Source organism: Mesoplodon bidens (genome assembly GCF_964165515.1).
Source record: "Mesoplodon bidens genome assembly, chromosome: 4".
NCBI lineage: Eukaryota > Metazoa > Chordata > Mammalia > Artiodactyla > Ziphiidae > Mesoplodon > Mesoplodon bidens.
The window spans coordinates 146,703,561-146,725,260 of NC_138160.1; the positions used below are offsets into that span (position 1 = coordinate 146,703,561).

Genomic DNA, 21,700 nt, shown 5'->3' on the forward strand with positions numbered 1-21,700 from the left:
GGTGAAGGGACGTTTCAATGACATCATCAATGTCAAGTGGCTGGCACAGGGCATATCTGATAAACACATTAGCTCCTGTTACTGGTGTCTTCATCTTTGTTTTTAGATAGGCCATGCCCTCCAAGGGAGGATGTGGGCGCTTATCTGCTCGGCCTTGGGTGTGCTCTTGGCTTGCAGGCAGGAACTGCTGCCATTGGGCGAGCTGAATACACTGTGGACAGTAGGGTGAGGAGAGGTGGGGAGAGCTGAGCTGGTTAGGGAGTGCTTCATGGAAGCGGTGATATCTTGGCGGAAACTGGAAGAATGTATGAGTTGGGGCGGAAGATGTTCAGCCCGACATGTGGTAGAAACCCAGACACTTGGAAGGAAGGGAGATTCTAGACCAGGAGGAGTGGGAACTTGGGTGGTGTACATGTTCTGACACCAACCAGACACATAGCGCTACAACTCTGACGCTTTCCACTGGAGTTAGCACAGACTCTACAAATTAAAAAGAGCATAGTTCCCACCAAGACTGCCCTCACCTCAAATGCCAGATGCAAGTTTTGGGGGTTCTCCAGGCCATCTGCACTTCTGACTTGACTGGCTAAAAATTTGGGTGTTATCACAGCCCCATCAGATTTGATCGTTTGCTAGAATGGCTCACAGAACTCAGGAAAATGCTGTATGACAAGGACAGTTTTATTACAAAGGTTGTAAGTCAGGACCACCCAAATGAAGAGCCACGTAGGGTGGAGGCTAGGAGGGTCCTGGACACGGCTCCTGTGTCTTCTCCCCATGGAATCAGGACACATCACATCACCTCCTGGTATTCTGATGTGTTCACCAGCCAGGAAGCTCCTCTGAGCTTTGGTGAACTGAGTTTTTATTGGGGTTTCACTACACAGATGTGATTGGTTGAAGCACTGACCACATGATTGAACTCCACCTCCAGCCCCTCCCCCTGTCTGGAGGCCACCCCACCCGTCTAATCACACACTTGGTTTTCTGGTGACCAGCCCCCATCCCGAACCATCTCATGTCTTAGCATAAACTCAGGTATGTTCCAAGGGGATCATCAATAACAAAGACACTTCTAAGACTCAGGGTTTTTCAAGGATTTGGAGGGACACCGTGAACAAAATTCAAAGGAAAATATCAAAGTGGGAAAAACACGTGTAACATCATTGACAAAGAGTTAATATCTTTCATACAAAATGAGTATGTATGTATGTCTCCTATGAGTTAAAGATATATGTCCTCACACAAAATAAGCAAAAGATATAAATAACCTATTTAAAAAGAAATAGAAAAAATAGAAAATGTAAGGATAAAAAGGTCCAGCCTCACTCAAAACCACACCAAAAGGAAAAAAAGCAAATCAAAATGAGATAGAATTTTTAACTTATCAAATTGGCAAGGTTTTTGTTTGTTTCTGTTTTTTAATTATGTACTTAGTGTTGTCCAGGAGTGCAGACACATGGACATTCTGTTTCATGGTAGACGAGTCCTAAAATGTAGTCCTTTAATAGTATGTATCAAAAAAGCTTACCAAGGCTTTTACTATTTCAGCCAGCAGTGCTGACCCTAGACATTCATCCTAAGGAAATGACCAGAGCTGTCCAAAAAAGATAAATGTTCAAGGACATCCAGCACTGCTTACTAACAATAGCAAAAAATCTGGAGAATTAAATGTTTGACACATTAGATTACTTAAAAAAATTCTTTCTTAAATAACAAGGAGGCAAGCAAGACACCTAGGGTGCAAAATTTAAAGAGGGACTCACCCTCAGGGGCTGACTCTGCCCTGGCATGGCCAAGCGCAAGAGTTCCTCTCCAATATTGCACTCTGGGTGCTTTCCTTCCCACACCCTAGTTCTTGTGGCCACTGGAATCTAAGGACTGTGGGATCTGGGACACAGAGACGGGGTGGGGCAGGCAGCATGGATCTCAGATTCTACCCTGAGATGTGTTGGGTTCTGAGCAATCAGTAGCCTCCAGCTTCCCCTGCCAAAGGATGGGGAGGAGGGAAATTGCCGACCACAGCGCTTCTGGTGAATTTTTCATCTGCCAGAGGTGCTGTTGGGATTAAAATAAGCTATTTAATTTGCAGGGTCCAGTGCAGAGTGAAAATGCAGGGCTCCTTCTTTAAAAATTATTAAGACTTTCCAGACAGGGACAATAGAGCATTAAACAGAGAGCAGAACCTTCTGAGTGTGCGGACCTGCCTGATGGCTTGGGTTGTGTGCCTGTGAAGATGGCCTTCAATGGTGAAGGGAGAAAAGCTGGTGATGGGCAGTGGTCTGGGGTCACTGCAGGAGAGGTTCGGGGACTAGAGAAGGGGGACAAGTGTGTGTGGCCCATTGGACATGTAGATGTGTTTTCCGGTGTGACCTTTTGATGTGAACACATTTTGATGTGAGACCTATATTTTCTTGTTCTATTTCAGTAGACGTGCCATCAAATATTGCAAAAATTATCATCGGCCCCCTCATCTTTGTCTTTCTCTTCAGTGTTGTGATCGGAAGTATTTATCTATTCCTGAGAAAGAGGTGAGCACGGAGGTGTTCTGGTAAATGGTTAACAACCAGCTCTCTCGGGGAAAAGTATGCCTACATATAGATAGAGTTATATCTAAATTTCCTGTAGGGACTTCCCTGGTGGCACAGTGGATAAGACTCCACGCTCCCAATGCACGGGGCCCCGGTTCGATCCCTGGTCAGGAAACTAGATCCCACATGCCTGCTGCAACTAAGAGTTCACATGCCACAACTAAGGAGGCTGCCTGCCTCAACTAAGACCCGGCACAACGAAATAAATAAATAAATACATATTTTAAAAATAAATTTACTGTAAATCTTACTGATCTAAAGGATGCATAGCATGCAATTTACAGATAATTATCATAATACAATATACAATACTCACTATCATAAATTCCCTACAGCCAGTTGATCCTCACCAAATGTTTTTGTCAATTTTTTCTCCCCTGAACCTTTGTATCTATAACCAACCTATGAGTGCAACTGATGAATGGCTGTAGTTCCAAGATGAATGTTGATTGATATTTTGTTTACATTAAAGAACAAGATAAAAATGAAATAAGGCATATATGTTCATCGACAATAGGAATGACTTTTGCAGAATCAGATAATAATTTTTAAATACTGAAAGCATATTTTCTCAATTTTTGCGCCATTGGCAATGTCATGGCTACAGAGATGACACACATTTAAGCTTAATCTGCATTACTGACATTTTTGCCATCACTTTCTCAAGCCTGGATGTACAACAGAACATAAATCGGTCTTGGTATGTAGCACTTGTCTGTTTACACCAGCTGTGAATATTCCCACCGTGGCCAATTTCAAGCTACAGACATGATATCACTGAACACAGAGTTGGGAAGAGATATGCAGTCAATCACAGATATGTAGTATTTCTGCCATATGGATGCAATCATATTAATAAATAAGGTAATACAGAAGGGCTGAAGAGTGTCCAGTCCTTCAAAGTAAGAGGTAGTATGATAATTGGTTTTGAATATTCGTTACCTTTGCTTTGAATATAATGTATTTAACTGTAAGCCTGTGTAATTTAATTTTAAATGGTGGTTGTATTTAACAACTGGCTTGCAAATTTCCTGAAAATTCAACAGTTGTTTCTTATAAGCTGGAATGAGATGGTTCCAGAACAGCAGTGGATGAGCAGTTTTTAGACGTTATATTGACAACCATAAATTGTAGTTTAAGAGTGAGCAGTTCCATGGTGATGCACTTAAGTAGCCATCTGATGGGCTTCTGCTAAAAAAATAAGGTCCCGGGGCTTCCCTGGTGGCACAGTGGTTGAGAGTCCGCCTGCTGATGCAGGGGGCACGGGTTCATGCCCCAGTCCAGGAAGATCCCACATGCCACGGAGCGGCTGGGCCCGTGAGCCATGGCTGCTGAGCCTGCACGTCCGGAGCCTGTGCTCCGCAACGGGAGAGGCCACAACAGTGAGAGGCCCGTGTACCGCAAAAAAAAAAAAAAAAAAGGGTCCCCCATCCTCACCCCAAACTGTATCCAGGATTACGTGCATGCTGCTAATAGGGTGGCTGTTTGCACTGGGGAGGCTGTAACCTCCCGCTAATGACCCACAGAGTTCTGTGAGCATATCAAGATGGAATGTCTCCATTTTTCTCATCCAGGCAGCCGGATGGGCCACTGGGACCACTGTATGCTTCTTCAAACCCCGAGTACCTCAGTGCCAGTGATGGTGAGTATGATCCCCTCCCTTGTGGGTGACCAGAATCCAGCTGTTCAGTTTCCTTTGCCATCACTGTCAAGTGACAGTCAAGGGTTGATACCCTGGGGGGCTGAGAAGAGTCCTTTTGTTCAGTTGAGTCTGCAGACCTGCCCCTTGCTGCAGAAACCCTGTTACCAGGAGCAGTCAGACCCCTGCTGTCTGGCAGTTGTTTGAATGGGCTGATCTAGCTGTTCTGGGACCCATGCGTGGCTTGGCTGAGAGGCCATGAGCTTGGTGCCCCAGCTGTGGGGGTATAAGAGCTTGGATCCTGTGCCAAAGAGAGTGCCGAGGGTCAGAGCCAGAAAGTGATGACCAAACTGGCCATCCAGGCTCAGAGGTGGGAATCAGAAGCCAAGGTGAGAGACTGGGGATCAGGGATGGGGCAGACAAGAAGCAGGGACAAGATGGGGAAGGTGGGAGGCTGGGTGTGTACCAGGGGCACATCTGCTATTGCTGTCAGCTGACCATGGGTGTGATGCTGATGCTGATATGGCAGGATCAATGGCCATATTCCCCTGGATTGTACCAAAAGGCAGTGAGTGACCCCTGAAGAAAAGGCTTGGCTGTTTCTTCAGATGTGAAGGCAGCTGTTGCACTACAAGTTTCTAAAATGCTTCATGCGGCAAATTCAAAAAGCGACTTTCAAGGCATGAACACCATTGCCTGGCAGGATGCTGCCTTGGGGTACAGGGATGGTGTTTTTAAGGGTACCTGGGATTTGTTTTAAATAAGTCTGGTAAGACATGCAGACCTGCAAGTGACTATCATGAGGAAGAAGTTTAGACTCACAGAGTCCGGAGAAACAGGAGGCAGGGCCACATGGGGAAGCACCAGGGTCGGCCAGGAGGCAGAGGGAGTGAGGGAAAAACGTGGGCAAGAGGCTTTATTGTCTTTTCCACGAGAAAGGAGAGGTCAGGCAGGGTAGGACATAGGATGAGCTAGTTTGAACTGTTTCAGCAGGGTCTGGGGCATAGGGGCTGTCCTTGGTTGTCTGCAAACTGGCCCTGGGGTGATCAGGGCAGGGGGATAGTGGCCCAGAGTGTGAGAGCCTGATCACCGATGGGGTTGGGGTGTGGGCTGTGGATTGGTTGGCTTGCATATGAAAAGTGGACTTACAGGCACGTCATTTACTGTCTGTAGGAATTGGCCACCCCTGGGATGGGCAGTCCTGGCAGGCTCAGCAAGACCTCAAAGCATCAGAATAGAGAAGCTAGACAAGGAGTTTATTCCAAGTGGGAATATACACAGAGCCAGGAGCAGGAGTGGATGAATGTTAATCCAGAACCTCCTCTGCCTGTTTGAGAATGGCATTGTTAATCATATCAGAGATGGGGAAGCTGAACCTCAGGACCACTTCTCCACCCTACTGTCCTGCTTCCTTCCGGGGATGCAGCAATGGCTGAGAGCACAGGGGTACTAAGTGAAAGCTAGAAATTGGGGCTCATGGGTCTTTAAGGCCAGGAAGTTCTGGGCCAAGGGATACACACAGGGAAAGGTCCAAGCTCAGAACCCTGAGGGGCCCCCCAGTGAGCATCTGTGAGTTCGTCTGGGTGCAGAACGCTTGTCTGATCCAATGTCCTTGAAAGAGCCATTGGTGACCATATCGTGTTGCTCAGACTGCTGTGATCAGACTGGGTGGCTTAGTAAACAATTTGATTTCTTCACAGTCCTGGAGGCTGGAAGTCTGAGATCAAGGGGTCAGCAGGGTTGGTTTCTCCTGAGGCCTCTCTCCTTGACTTGTAGACGGCCATCTTCTCCCTGTGTCCTCACATGGTCTTCCCTCTGTGTGTGTCTGTGTCCTGATCTCCTCTTCAAGGACACCAGTCAGACTGGATTAGGGCCACCCTAATGACTTCATTTTACCTTGATCACCTCTGTAAAGACTCCATCTCCAAATACAGTCACATTCTGAGATACCAGGGTTAGGACGTCAACATATAAATTTGCTAAGGACACAATTCAGCCCATAACAGGTGCAGAGGAGGGCAGAAAACCTCTTGGCTTTTCTTATGAGGACTTTGTGTATTTGTCTGCAGATTATTTGCTGTGTAACAAACCCCCCCAAACTTAGTGGCTTAAAACAAATCACCATTTGGTGGGTTCGCCACCTGGGCAGTGCTTGGCTGGGCGGTGCTTCTGTTCTTACTTATGTGGCTGCATCCCATCTGCAGATCCACTGGCACTGGGTGGTCTTGGGTGAGCTCACTCACCTGTCAGATAGGGTCATCCCCTATCCCCTTGGTACTTTGCAGAAATAACAGGCTCAGATGGGAATTAGCATCCTTTGGTAACAGGGCTCTGAAATCAGACAGAAAGGATGGGGATGCAGGCTCAGCTCAGCATTTACTGGCCAGAACCCTGGACTCCTTCCCCAGTCTCTGCCTGTCCTGTTCCTGGCTCTGTGCCCACTGCCCGGCACAGGGTCTGGATCATAGGAGTGACTTAGTGAACGTTTGGGAGGGGGAGCTCAGGTGGGAGATGGCCAGGGACCCCTGAGGGATCCTCCAAGCGTGCTGTGTAGATAAGTGAGGTGTAGTGTTTCCCTGCTCTGTGTACGTGCCGGATGAGTGGGAGGTGCCTCGAGAGAAGATCACGCTCCTGCGAGAACTGGGGCAGGGCTCCTTCGGCATGGTGTACGAGGGCAACGCCAGGGACATTGTCAAGGGCGAGGCGGAGACCCGAGTGGCGGTGAAGACGGTCAACGAGTCTGCCAGCCTGCGAGAGCGGATCGAATTTCTCAACGAGGCCTCGGTCATGAAGGGCTTCACCTGCCACCACGTGGTGAGTCCCGAGTTGGCTCCAGGAGCAGAAAAAGTCTTCCTGTAATACCTATCCTTCCTCCTGTTGCATAGAGCGGTGAGGATGCTGGGTGTGGACCTCCTGCCCAGCCCCGACTCTGCTGAATATCCAAAATAAAGCTGACCCTTCCCTTCTCATTTCTCAAATCCCATCCTCTCCCACCTCACTCAGAGCAATACCCTTTTCACTGTACCATTGCTTTTCAGAATCTTCTATCTCTTCCCTCTTCCTGGCTCCTTTGTAACCTTTAAACACAGTGGTCCACCCCTTCCCTGCTCCCGCAAGTCAGCACAGGCTCTCCCTGCCTTTCTGCTCCCACCATGGTCCCTTAATTTCTCCTTGAGCCTGTGTCCTTTCATCCTTGCCCCACGCATATTCAAGGAGCACCTGCTCTGTACTGAGCTCCATTCTCCTCTCTGGGATGCAGCAGATGTCTGCCCTCCTGGAACTCTCAATCCCAAGGGTGGAGACAGAATCTAAACCCAGTAGATTAATAATGTTGTCCACAAGGAGATGATGCTATGGCAACAGGGGAGAGGAAGGCAGAGTTGGGGAACTGGGAATGCAGCAGTGGCGAAGGTATATTTGAGCAAAGACTTCAGAGTGTAGGGACTGAGCCGTGTGGACAGCTCAGCTGAGGGGACAGTCAGCTCAGGTGAGGGAACAGAGGGTCAGGCAGTGGGAACAGCTATGCAAAGGCCTGGAAGTGGGCCTTTGTGTTCAGAGATATGAGGGTTTGCCTTGACATTTGCCTTGCTGTGTGGGGGCAGGTCTATCTGCTTCCCCCCTCCCACCAGACTGTGAGTTCTGAATTCTCCCACTCCCCAAACCAACAAGACATTGACCTTGGTGTTTCAGCCAGGCAGACCAGGGCTTTCCACAGTCCACTCAGGAGCAGGGTGCTGTGTGTGATGTAGGTACCAGACAGGGAGACCCGGGTGAGTGGACATCTTCCCACAGACACTCATCCAAGAACTGCCCCCCCCACCCCCTCCCATGCTTTTTCCACAGGTGCGCCTCCTGGGGGTGGTATCCAAAGGCCAGCCGACGCTGGTGGTGATGGAGTTGATGGCTCATGGGGACTTGAAGAGCTACCTCCGTTCCCTGCGGCCTGAGGCCGAGGTGAGCTGCCTCCAGGTACCCAGTGGGGTGCCCACTCCCGGCCTCAGGCACTTGTGTCGCTGAACACGACCCCATGTTTCGACTTTAGAATAACCCCGGCCGCCCTCCCCCTACCCTGCAAGAGATGATTCAGATGGCTGCAGAGATCGCCGACGGGATGGCATACCTGAACGCCAAGAAGTTTGTACACCGGGACCTCGCAGCTCGAAACTGCATGGTCGCCCACGATTTTACCGTCAAAATTGGAGGTGCGTCTGGCTTTCTGCTTTGAAATGTATGGGCCAGGCCTTCTGATTTCAGGAGGAGTTGTCTGATAGCAAGTGCTTCAGTCTTTTCTAATATTGGAAAGGGGCAGGGTTTGGACGGGGACCTAGTCCTCATGCTGTAATTTAATTGCATTTGTTCATTAATTCACTCATTCACTTCTTTAAGCAGTGTTTGTGCCAGCCGCTGCAGGAGGTGTTACAGGGGCAAGGTTGAAGGAGTCGCCGTGATTTTTCTGCTCTTGTGCAGCTTGCAGTTATTATTTGCAGCTTGCAATTTTTATCTGCACCATCCAGCACAGCAGCCATGACCACTGTGTTTAATGTAAATTCAGTAAAATAAAATAAAATTTAGTAAAATAAAATAAAATAAATTAAATTCAGTAAACTGATTTAAACTAATTTAAATTCAGTAAAATAAAATATATTCAGTAAAATTAAATAAATTCAGTAAAATAAAATAATTAAAATGTAGTAAACTAATTTAAATTAGTTTAAATTCAGTAAAATAAAATGAAATTAATTCAGTAAACTAAAATGAAATTAAGTAAAAATAAATAAAATAATTTAAATTCAGTAAACTAATTTAGATTAATTTAAATTCAGTAAAATAATTTAAATTAATTTTTTACACATCTTTATTGGAGCGTAATTGCTTTATAATGGTGTGTTAGTTTCTACTGTATAACAATGTGAATCAGCTATACGTATACATATATCCCCATATCTCCTCCCTCTTGCGTCTGCCTCCCACCCTCCCTATCCCACCCCTCCAGGCGGTCACAAAGCACCGAGCTGATCTCCCTGTGCTATGCAGCTGCTTCTCACTAGCTATCTATTTTACATTTGGTAGTGTATATATGTCCATGCCATTCTCTCACTTTGTCCCAGCTTACCCTTCCCCCGCTCCCCCCCCCCACCGTGTCCTCAAGTCCATTCTTTACGTCTGCATCTTTATTCCTTTCCTGCCCCTAGGTTCTGCAGAGCAATTTTTTTTTTAGATTGCATACATAGTAAAATAAAATGAAATTAATTAAGTAAAATAAATAAATAACTAAATAAATTCAGTAAAGTAAAATAAAATAACTAAAATTCAGTGAACTAATTTACATTAATTTAAATTCAGTAAAATAAAATAAAATAAATTCAGTAAAATAAAATCAAATATTAAGTCCATCAGTCGAACTGGGAACCTTGAACAATATTGGACAGTGTGGTATAGACCACGTTCATCATCACAGAAAGTTCTACTGGGCAGAGCTGTTCTAGATGAATAGTAAAATAGTTGACATGTAAATAAGATGATGGAGACTGGGAAGAGAGCGCTGAAGGAAGTAAAGAGTTCAGTTCCATGATGGAGAAGAAAGGCCTCTCTCTCCATAAGGAGGCGACATTTTAACCAAGACTTGCAGGGTTAGAAGTTGACCTGAGAGATGGCGTCTCAGGGGGAGCTACAGCACGTGCAGAGGCTGTGAGGTTGGAAGGATGGCTGATGTGGTGTGAATAAGGTGAACGGAGAGGGGAGCAGGGCAATGTGAGATGTGAGGTTGAGGAGAGAAGCCGGAGCCAGGCTGGGAAGGTCCTTGTCGGTCATGGTGAGTCATCTCGATGTTATCCTACGTAGCCAGTGTGAAGCAGGAAGTGACATGATCCTATTTATGTAGCTTCTCTTGGGCAGTGGGCTGTCAGGGTCAGGATGGAGGGAGGGTCCTGCAGGTGAGAGATGGTGGCGGGCCTGGGGGCGTCCAGGGCTGTGGAGAGGAACAGACTAGAGAGGGATGTGGAGGTCGAGGGGGCAGGACTCACCACTGTCTTTTCTGTGGGGTGTGAGGAAAGGGGGTGGCTAAGGGAAGACCCAGCACCAGGTTTCTGGCTGGGCAGCTGGGTGGGTGGTGGGACCAGATCCAGTGGCGAACAGTAGGTTTGTTGCAGAGCATGAAAAGTTCAGTTTGGGATGCCTGTGAGGTATGGGTTGGAAGGAAGCATTGCTGAGGGTGAGATTCCCAAGCTCCAGGTCAGAACATCACTTCTTTGCTACTTGGTGGTTCTTTTTCTTTCCCTTTAAATGGTGGCCCATCCTCTCCCTCCACATCCCCATGAGTACCCTCAGAATCCATTCTCACTGGATTTGGCTGTGACCCAGGTGAGCACACACCTGAGGCAGGTGAGCTCACACCTGGGGCAGGTGCCTTCATCTGAGGGCTCTACCAGGGGTGGGACAGAGAAGATGGCAGACAGCTGGCCACAGGCTGAAGGCTAAGAGCATGTGAACTACTGTTTGTTGTCAGACTTTGGAATGACCAGAGACATCTACGAAACGGATTACTACCGGAAAGGGGGAAAGGGTCTGCTCCCCGTGCGGTGGATGGCACCCGAATCGCTGAAGGACGGGGTCTTTACCACTTCTTCGGACATGTGGTGAGTCATGTGTGGGTTGGTGGACAGAACACTGCACTTGGATTCCAGGTTGCTCTGCTACTATGACCAGTGTGAGAGGGTTCACTTGAAAACTGCCTTCCTCAGGGCTTCTCCATCTAGCAAAAGAAGGGGTGGCATGTCTGGGGACCCTTGCACAGCTACTGTGACATTCGAATGGACACTAATTTTATAGGCATTTCTGAGCTGCAGCATGAATTGTTTAGTGAACTGGCCAACCAGGTTCTAGTAAACCAAGAAGGGGTGTGTGTGTGTGTTGTGTGTATTTTAACGGCTTCTTTGTTACTATTCCCGACTGTCATTGGCAGGTCCTTTGGTGTGGTCCTTTGGGAAATTACCAGCTTGGCAGAACAGCCTTACCAAGGCCTATCAAACGAGCAGGTGTTAAAATTTGTCATGGATGGAGGGTATCTGGATCAACCCGACAATTGTCCAGAGAGAGTGTAAGTGTAGAAATGGGGTACAGTGTGTGAGGTGCTCATTCAAAAGTCTTTGCCCTTTTGCCTGGATACTCATGTTTGGGTATCGTATGTCTACATGTCTTTGTGTTTGCAGATTTTTTCTTTGCATGCACATTTGTGTTTGTATTCCATTTATGATGTCTCTATGTGTGCTTGTGCTTGCCTGCTGCATCTTTGCGTGCACATTCGTGTTTGCATATTGTGTCTACATACATGCTTATGTTTGTGTATTATATCTTTAGATGTATGCTCTATTGCATTTCATATTTTTGGAAGGTTGTATAGGAAATTGCACAGCAGTAACTTTGGGAAGGAAACTGGGGAGCTGGAGTGGAGGCTTAGGTTTAACTATCTATTCTTTTTACACTTAACATTTTTGTCAGGAAAATAATACAATGGTATATGTCAATTATATCTCATTAAAAGTGGAAAAAAGAAATCACTGAGCATAAACACTAAAAAAAAAATTGTCAGGGGTATGTATGACATATTCCCCTCCCAATATTTGTCTTAAATTTTTGTTGTAGGAACAACTGTACAACACAAACACCAAATGCACATCATTAAACACTTACCAAATTATCCAGTGTCATAATAGTCCAATAAATGTAAAGTAAAATAAAGAAAGTACTATATTCCTAAACTAGCAATAGAAGGAAGGAAGAAAGGAAGGAACGGAAGGAGGGAGGGAGGGAGGGAGGAAAGAAGGGAGAGTTTTAATATTCAATTCTATCAATGGTATGGTTAGATAATCTTTCTTATCACCCTGTTGTCATAGCTACTTACAGCAATGTTATTTAAATCTCAAAAAAAATGATCAAAACATCCAACAATATGAGAATTGCCAAGTAAATTGATAAAATAATATGAAACAGAAATTGACATTTCAGATGATACTTATATTTTATAACTCAGTGGATTAGCTTATGTTAAAATAAGTGTAATAAATGTGTGTAAATTACATTTCCAAATGTATCCAGATAGAAAAGACAAGAGGTTATATCTGAAGGAGAGTTGTGTGCAAGCTGTATTTTCTCCATATTTTGGGGTGTTTTCTAACTTTCTACAATAGGCATTTACTACATATAAATTCCCTTATCAGTGTTTCTTAAGAAAAAACTTTGCCCTCCTGAAAAAAAATCCATGGAGGGAGGCCATTTTGATGCTTCATCCTCAAAAGAATAAGATAGCTGTTTAGAAAACGTAGTTTGAAGAAACCTCATATGCAAAATATATATATATATATATATATATATATATATATATATATATATATATATATGAAGCAGAGTTACTTAGAAACTCCGAGTAAAATATTTTTAAACATCTCCTCATGAAGGGCCTTTCCTTGCCAAGCCAATTAGCAGCTAGGTGTAGTTCCAGGACCAGGGAAATTACATGGAGACCCTAGAGTGGGGACCTGCAAACTTTTTCTCTAAAGGGCCATAGTGTAAATATTTTCAGCTTTGTGGGCTGGGTGGCTCTCTGCCTTGTAGCTGGAAGCAGCTGTGGATGATGCATAATTGGATGGGTGTGGCTGCGTACCAATAAAACTTTATTTACAAAAACACTCAGGGGGCCATATTTGGTCCAGGGCTGAAGTTTGCCAACCCCTGCCCTAGAAGAAGTTACAGTGGGGAGAGGAGGAGGTAAAAGGGAAATCCCAAGCCCTCGGGGCCTGTCCTAGGTAAAGTCATAGTCTCCACCCGCCCACCCCACCCCCACCCTCCAGAGAGCGGGGGCTGGGCCTGCAGGACAGCCACTCAGAACTAGCCCTCTAGGGTCAGTCCACCCAGCTGCCCTCATCAGGTGCAGAGATGTACATATAGAGTGAGGAACCGACAGAAAATAGACCCACAGACATAGAAAACAAACTTACAGTTACCAAAGGGGAAAGGGGGAGGAGGGATAAATTAGGAGGTTGGGATTAACACACATACACTACCATATATAAAATAGATAAACAACAAGGACCTACTGTATAGCACAGGGAACTATACTCAATATTTTGTAATAATCTATAAGGGAAAATAATCTTGAATATATATATTCTTTTATATATAAAAGAATATATATCTATGTGTGTATATATATATATAACTGAATCACTTTGCTGTACACCTGAAACTAACACATCATTGTAAATCAACCATACTTCAATATTTTAAAAAATGATGGGGACTTCCCTGGCGGTCCAGTGGTTAGGACTCCACGCTTCCCCTGCAGGGGGCACGGGTTTGATTCCTGGTCGGGGAACAAAGATCCCGCAAGCTGGGTGGCGCAGCCAAAAACATAAAAATAAATACATAACACAAATTAAAAACTTACAAGAAAAAAAACGATGAACCATGGTCTTCAGCATGTAGCAACGTCAGGAGAGGCCCTTCTGGATCTGGTTTGCGGAGGAGACAGCCCCCTTGACTCTCTTTATAAAACCATCTTTCAGCGCCCCTAGAATCGCTGTTTCTGCTTGACTGTCGCCTTTCTGGTGTCGGCCCTTGTCCCCGTGGGTGTGGGCCACAGGCGAGGGGTGGGGAGGGGGCCAGCTGGCGGGGGGCCCCGCGCCTCACCCCCCATGTGCCCTCTGTCCTGCAGCACCGACCTGATGCGCATGTGCTGGCAGTTCAACCCCAAGATGCGGCCGACCTTCCTGGAAATTGTCGACCTGCTCAAGGACGAGCTGCACCCCAGTTTTCCCGAAGTTTCCTTCTTCCACAGCGAGGAGAACAAGGTGCCCGAAAGCGAGGAGCTGGAGATGGAATTTGAGGACATGGAGAGTGTCCCCCTGGACCGGTCCTCACACGCGCAGAGGGAGGAGGCCGGCGGCCGGGATGGAGGGTCCGCACTGGGGCTAAAGAGAAACTATCAGGAACACATCCCCTACACCCACATGAACGGGGGCAAGAAAAATGGACGCATTCTGACTCTGCCCCGGTCTAATCCTTCCTAATGGCCCCTGCTCGGGGGAATGGTTCCTGTCTTCACTTTCCTCTGGTTTGAAGGCCTTCAGAAAACTCAGGATTTTCACACGACTCAGCCACAGTGTCAAATGGAGCTCAGAGATCATGACTATCCATTTCTGTTCCTCTTCTGACTTAAAACACATTGGTTTGATTGCCAATTTGACTAGTCATCTGAGAACTTAACTGTGAACCTAGATGGGAAAGGGGTTTCCACGGCTGCTGTCCTTTTGGACCACCGAGGTTTCAAGCCTGGATGTTACTTTTTTTTTTTTTTTCCTAGCAGATTGAAAGAAAGCACCTGTTTTTACAAAGTGGTTTTTTTTGTTGTTTTTTTGTGTTTTTTTGTGTTTTTTTTTGCTGGTGTCTGAGCTACAGTGTAAAACATAAATCTTGTTTGTGGAACAAAAGTTAGAAAGAAAGAAAAAAAAAAAAAAAAAAACCCTGTCCTAGTAGAATTCCAAACTTTGCAGAGTGGGCTTCAGGAAAGTTTTTTTCATCCAGAAGGATTTTTTTTTTTCTTCACAAAATCAGTTCCTCAAATTGACCAATAGCTGCTGCTTTTGTACTTTGGATATAGTTTTGCAGTCCTGGGGTGTGGCTCACGTGTGTACTCGTGTGTGCGCACGTGTGTGTGTGTGTGCAAATCATGCGTGCTGAGTGGCTGCTTTGGGGATCAGCCCATGAAGGTTCTGCTCTTCTGGAGTGTGTGAGCCCCTGATCTGCTCCCTCACTCCCTTCCTTCTTATCTATCGGGACACTGCGCCCTCAAGATTCTCCTTCAGTCCCAAGTTTAGCCTCAGGAGTCTTCTGTCCCTTAACTTTGGTGAAAAATATTTTCCAGGAGCCATGGGAGTCGTTTGGAGTGATAATGGATCTTTTCAAGACCAAACAAAAGCCAGGACATAAAAAAAAAAGAAAAAAAAAAAGAAAAAAAAAAGAACTGAGATGATGAAGAGTTTTGAGAATATATTTGTAACATATTTAATTTAAAAAAAAAATCTCCAGCATCAGCCTCATAAGTTATTGACCATTTCCGGGGGGGCGGGTAGGGCATGGGGGTTTGTCTGCCTGTGTGGGGAGGGGGACCCAGGCACCAATGGCCTCTTTCCTTGGTCTTCAAGGCATCCATTTTTCTGGGACTAAAGCCACGTTAGCTGCTAACCCTTCTGGACGTCGTGATCAGGCCACGCTGAGCATGTGGGTGATGGTGTTTGATGGATAGTTTGGTTTCTGGTAAGCTGAGCCCTGCCTTCGAACACACTTGTGGCCCTTGGATCTTCTGGTTCCCTGTATGTACCTCTCGAGCTTCCTCAGCTGTGTGTGCACGTCCTACAGGGATTGTGCAAACACAGTACAATCAGATTCCAAAGTGGGACAGCACAGGTGGACTTTGAGAACACTAGCCATATGAAGACGTGCCTGTTGGTCCCCTCCGCCCTCAGGGCATCCGTCTGTCCTCAGAGCTGACTTCCCAGAAGCTGCTTTGTGCCCAGTGACCTCAACTGGGCCAGGTGTGGGGCCTGAGCTGAATTCTCAGGTACTTAACGATCTTGCAGTCCCTAAGAGAGTACAGTCTGGAGGAGAAACCGCTAAGGACCTTCACACTACCAAGAACTTGCGAAGGAGCGTGATGCCACAGTTGCTTCCCTTTGGGGAAAGAACTACAGCTGCTCAAATAAAGAACACGGTGAACTCATCACTTCGGTTCATCCAAATCATCACCCGTGGGTTATCCCTTGAGTGCATTTTCTCACAAGTTTTTGATTGCTTCCTTCTTCTCTTCTTCTCTTAAGAGTTGTGGGCTTAAGAACAGGATAGAGGTGCCATGGTGACCTCCGAACCTTCTCAATTCTTGATGAAGAACACAGGTAGACACACATCCTAGTTGTCTCTGGCTATCTTATTTATATGATTTGAGAAATGACAGCATGTCAAAATATTTCTGGGGAGCCTCAGCGATTGGATACAAGGAGCACAGAAATTATTTTCGCCAAATTTATTTTGTACATAAAAGAGGGTCTGTACGTAAATTAAAGAGACAAAACACATAGATCTAGGTATTTTGTTCTTTTCGTAGTAAATTTGTAGTGGCCGTATACTACACTAGCAGCAATTTTCACATTTTTCTAATTCAGAAAGGTTTTCTTATATTAGGGGAAAATTATTTATTTTAATATATAAAAATCACTGTAAAAAATCACTTTCATAAGAAATGGAGTGCATGTAAATTTTTTTTCAAAGAAAAATAAACAGGTGAATGTGGGGTAATGATTTTTTTTTTTTTCCCAGCACAATCTACCTCAGTGTATTGTTAGGATGTGATTCAATAATGGACATCTTTGAGACTTCAGAATTCTTCCTGGATCCGATCTGAATCAGGGAAAATTTGTATCAGCTGATTCTGAATGCCAGGGACCAGTAAGAATTTTGAGGGAGGGAGCTGGGCTGAAGTATGGCTTTCATGTGAGCATAGATCCTTTTTCTGGCTGATAATATTCTCCTCTGAATTTAATCTTCCTTTTCTTTTTTTTTTTTTTTTTTTGATCCTCCATCCATTGATACCGTGGCCCTTGAAATGAACCAAGTTTCAGGCCATCACGATGTATCTGATGTATGGGGGGCATCCAGTCCGGAGTTACCCTTCTTTGGTGAGGGAAGTTCCCCTGTTGGAGCAAAGACAGGCTTTGGTACAGAGCCAGCATCCCCATTGTCCCATGGCATCCCCCTGGTATGAGCACCTAGGTGCCCTGGGCGCTCCATGGTTTATTTCCACTCCTTTCAGATTGAGATGCTTTTTTGGGGGGGCGGGGGTGGAAAAAATCACTGTCATGGGCACCTCACACACAAACACCCAATGCAGAGTCTCTCTTTATTCTCTGAGTGGGAAGGGAGCATGTTGAGAAATCTCAACCCCAAACCCACCAAGATGCTGAACACCATCTTTTAGCAACAAAACCTTGGACCCCCTGTATTTTGGTTCGGTTGACCTCAAGCTGATACTGTTTGACCTTGGGGCACTTTGATAACCCGTGTGTAAGTCTGGGCAGGGCCAGCAGGAGTGGTGTCATACTCACCAAACCTCGATGCCCTTCCCATACCTACAGGCACCACCCCTGCAGAGTCTCCTTTCTTCCACTTGCCCTGGAGAGGTACTGTAGAGTGCTGGGCCCACCCTTTGTAAACTGGAGTTCCCTAACTTCATGTAGCTGTCTCTGTTGCTGCAGTGAAAGAGGAAGCAGGCTTGGGTCACAGCCTCATTTTGCATCAGATAATGTTGACTCTGTCACAACAGAACTTTAGTCCTAGAAATGGACGTCCTGGAGGACATCCTGTAGTGATGGGTTACAAAAAAAGCAACAAAGCCAGCTTTGGATGACACTTTTTGTTGTTTGTTTTGAAAGGTGTCTCAGTATTTTAAAACCCCTTTTTATTTATGTGGTAAAATCCACATAGTTGTTTCTCTCTGGACCAGTGATGTCAAACACACGTCTGGAAATGTTTGTATTCTGGGAGCTCTTCTGGGTGATTTTCTGTCCTTTTAAGCTAGTAAGAAGCAAGAAATGCTGCTGGTTCTCTGGATAGACATTGAGCACAACTGAAAGAAAATGTGGGAATTGGTGCAAAGATCTGCACCAACAACGCCGAGACCACTGGAGACTGCCTCTAACTGATGGACAGATCTTCCACTCTCTCCAACCAGAGTGGATGGTCTGCCATGAAATGTGCTTGTTGGGTTGGGAGGTGTTTATTTGTAGCCGTCATTGGTCAGTGGGCAGGAACACCATCAGGGCTTGGCCCATGCTTGCCATCTGGGATGTGCTGTAGTCCCCCAAACAACAATCTTTTTCTACTTTATGGTGGGTGGAAGTTTGGGGTTCGGATGCCACTTGGCACCATAGGCAATTCAGAAATGATGGTTTTGTTCGGAGCGGGGAACATGGACATGCTGATTGTATATAAATGATACCTGTAGAATGGTGTCCCTTCAGAAAATCTTCTGGAATGTTCTTCAGAATATTGATTTATACCAGAGTTGAGGTTGGATAGAAAGAACAGATGGGCATTTGTTCTTTCAAAGACATGAGAGAATGCAATGGACATTCAGAGGCTGTGCCTGAAAGTGAATGTTTCTTTAGGGGTCTCCCAGAAACAGAGGGAAACAATGACTTTTTGAGCTCACTCTCATCTTCTCATACCAGTCAAGGTCCAGAACCAGCCTCCAGCCACGTTTTAATCTGGGTGTGGGCCCTAAAAATCCTTGTTCAAACTCAGACCAGGGATCTGGGGCTCTTGGTCCCATTTGAGAAGAAAGAAACAGCCTCCCCCAACCCAAAGCGTGTGTCCACACACACATTCAGGAATGGCTTATTTACTCTCTACCTTGTGGGCCTGGGGATCCCAGGCCCTGCGTGTGAGCGGCAGACACCTCCCATCCAACGTCAGCCACGCAGGATCAAATGTGCCTCGGCTTATGCAGAAATCAACTCGGAGACACAAAACCCACCAAGAGATCAATTCTTATTTTTTCAATGTTTTCCTACAAGAGCCAAGTAGCACCATGTACAGAATTTGCCTTTTTTTTTTTTTTTGGAATATCAAAATTGCTCTGCATGTAAAATATGGGATAATTACCTGTTTATATGAAAATTCAGAATAAATTATCTGAGAATACTCTTTGTTTCTGTGTGGTGTCCAAGTGAGGACCTATGAACTGGGTGGGGTTGTGACTATGGGGTGGGTGAATGGAAATCTCCCGGGATGTTGTGAGTATCTGTTTTGAGAGGGAACAAACCTCCAGGTTCTTCATAATAGTGAAGCAGGAGGTTAAATATTGTTAGCAGCAGGGCTGATGATCCACTGACAGATACCTGTAGAGCTGAACCAATGCTTTAAATATTGAACTATTTCTATACTATTTGGTAAGTTACTGCTACTTCAAGGACCCCAGACCTCCCCAGGATCCAAATACTAAGCAGTTCACTACAAGAATACAAGGGGACCCCCAAGACCTTGCTCCATTGCACCATGCTGGAGACTTAGATGCTAAGGTATTGTAAATGTCATCCTGGGAACATGGACCTGCTCCCAGGGTGAGTGGTCAGTGCAGTGTTTGCTACTGTCCCGTTGCCCAAAGGAAGTCACGTAGATGACCCCAGAGTCAGCATGGGGGGAGGGGCGGACTGCCCGAGAGTTTACATTCGGGGAGGTGGGGGAAGCGTGAATGAACTGAGTCAATCCTGCAACAATTGCTCACGTCTCACTTTACCCTTCTATGATTGAGGATGAGAGACCTTCCGTCATATGACCATAGTGAGGATCAAATGAGGTAACGTTTATCCTCCATGCTCCCTCCAGGGTGTCCTTCCCACACCCCCATATCCCTCCAGGTTCCCCGTCCTCCAAAAAATTGATGCCACTGCTAGGTGGTAGCCTGAATTGTGCCTCCCTGGGCTTGTGAAGTTCAGTAGAAGCCTTGTGGAAAAGGGAAAATGCTTTCCTCCTCAGGAAAGAATCTCAAGGATGCTTCAGCCTCAGGTACGCAGGTGGGTGGGTGGTCTCTTTGCCCAGGTGGGCCATGCAGACTCCTCAAACTTGTGGCCAAGTGATGACAATGCAGCTTAGGGTCCCTGGGGCCCTGGCCCTGGCTCCGACTCAAGTCTGAGCAGCATGACAGATGAGACAGCTGTCACCATCTTAGTATACAAGCAAAAGGAAGCACATGGAAGCTTTGGTATCTCTGAAGTACTCAACAGGAGAGGGAAGTGATACTCGTATCAGGGGTAACAGGGTTGGCGGGTGGTCTAGACTCTGAGATGTGATGAGATCCAAGTTTTCTAGCTGTTGATCTCTAACCTCCTTGACTGCTGGTGACCCAAACCCCTGGGGCATGGTTTCACCCCTCCCCCCGCCCCATGAAGCTGACTGTTCTGCCTGGGATTGGGTCTGCAAGGTGACTCACCCAGAATCTTCCACCCCAGGCACCTCTAGAAGTCCTCGTTATAATCAGAGACTCACAGGAGTTGATGCCATGCTGTACCACCCATGCCATCTCTTTGGAGCCCAGGGGCTCACTCTTCCAGCTACGAGGGAGGTTGTCTGCTGGGGGCTCACAACTGAGTCCTTTTTGCCAGAACTTTCCTCAGCTTAAGGGAGCTGCTTGGTCCAAGGTTATGTCCCCTCCCTAGGGGCAGCCACACCTGACAACGGGCCAGGGGTACAAATGCCTGACCCCTGTGCCTAAATGCATGTTATGGGTTCAATTGCTCCCCCCTCCCCACAAAAAGATACGTTTAAGTCCTAATCTCCAGTACCTCAGAATGATGATCTTATCTGCAAAGCAGAAATAGAGACACAGACGTAGAGAACAAATGTATGGATACGAACGGGGAAAGAGGTGGGAGGAACTGGGAGATTGGGATTGACACATATACACTACTGATACTATGTATAAAATAGGCAACTGATGGGAACCTACTGTATAGCACAGGGAACTCTACTTAATGTACTGTGTGACCTAAATGGGAAGGAAATCTAAAGAAGAGGGGATATATGTATATGTATAGCTGATTCACTTTGCTGTACAGTAGAAACTAACACAACATTGTAAAGCAACTATACTCCAATAAAAATTAATTTAAAAAAAGAATGTGACCTTATTGGGAATTTACATTGCAGATGTAATTAATTTGGTTAAGGTGAGGTGGACCTGGAGTGGGCTGGGCCCCTAATCTGATATGACTGGGGTCCTTACGAAAGGGGGAAATTTGGACACAGACATGCACACGGGGAGAACACCATGTGACGATGAAGGCAGAGATTGGGGTAATGGGTCTGCAAGCCAAGGAATGCTAAAGATTGCCAGCAAAAAGTCACAAGCTAGGAGAGAAGCAAGGAACAGATTCCCTCTCACAGCCCTCAGAAGGGACCAACCCTGCAGACACCTTGATCTCGGACTTCCAGCCTCCAGAACTGTGAGAGAATAAATGTCTGTTAAGTCCCCCGGTCTGTGGAGTTTTGTTACAGCAGCTCTGGTAAACTAGTACAATGTGGGGCGACTCTGATGAATCACCACCATTTTAATGCTCCGCAGGGGATCAGGTAAGGTGCTGGTTGCAGCTGCTTTGAAGTTTAATCTTTCCCTTGTTCAGACTTACTTCTCTTACTTATGTTGATCCCAAGTTATCCCAGAGAAACCTCCTCCATGTAAACCTCCATCTCTGTTTATTGCTGTGTAACAAACACTCCAATACTTAGTGACTTAAAACAAGCAACAGTGATTATTTCTCACTACTCCATGAGCCAGCCAAGCAGTTCTTTTAGTCCAGGCTGCTGTGTGTGATCTCTTGGGTCAGCTGATGGCTTGGCTGGATGAATGATTTGAGATGGTTCACCC

At 46.0% G+C, this 21,700-nt stretch overlaps 1 protein-coding gene across 4 annotated transcripts in view; it reads left to right on the forward strand.

The window, feature by feature from the left end:
* Positions 1–18,972, forward strand: part of INSR (insulin receptor) — a 135,317-nt gene extending 116,345 nt beyond the window's left edge. For 3 of the 4 annotated variants that reach the window (XM_081233334.1, XM_081233336.1, XM_081233337.1), the window contains 8 exons: positions 2,429–2,531; positions 4,166–4,233; positions 6,800–7,044; positions 8,074–8,184; positions 8,273–8,432; positions 10,736–10,865; positions 11,192–11,326; positions 13,940–18,972. In XM_081233334.1, the coding sequence (XP_081089460.1) occupies positions 2,429–2,531; positions 4,166–4,233; positions 6,800–7,044; positions 8,074–8,184; positions 8,273–8,432; positions 10,736–10,865; positions 11,192–11,326; positions 13,940–14,294 (1,307 nt within the window). In that variant the 3' untranslated portion in view covers positions 14,295–18,972. The remainder of the gene's footprint in view (positions 1–2,428; positions 2,532–4,165; positions 4,234–6,799; positions 7,045–8,073; positions 8,185–8,272; positions 8,433–10,735; positions 10,866–11,191; positions 11,327–13,939) is intronic. The other variant, XM_081233335.1, reaches the window with a different exon arrangement.
* Positions 18,973–21,700: the final 2,728 nt, after the last annotated feature.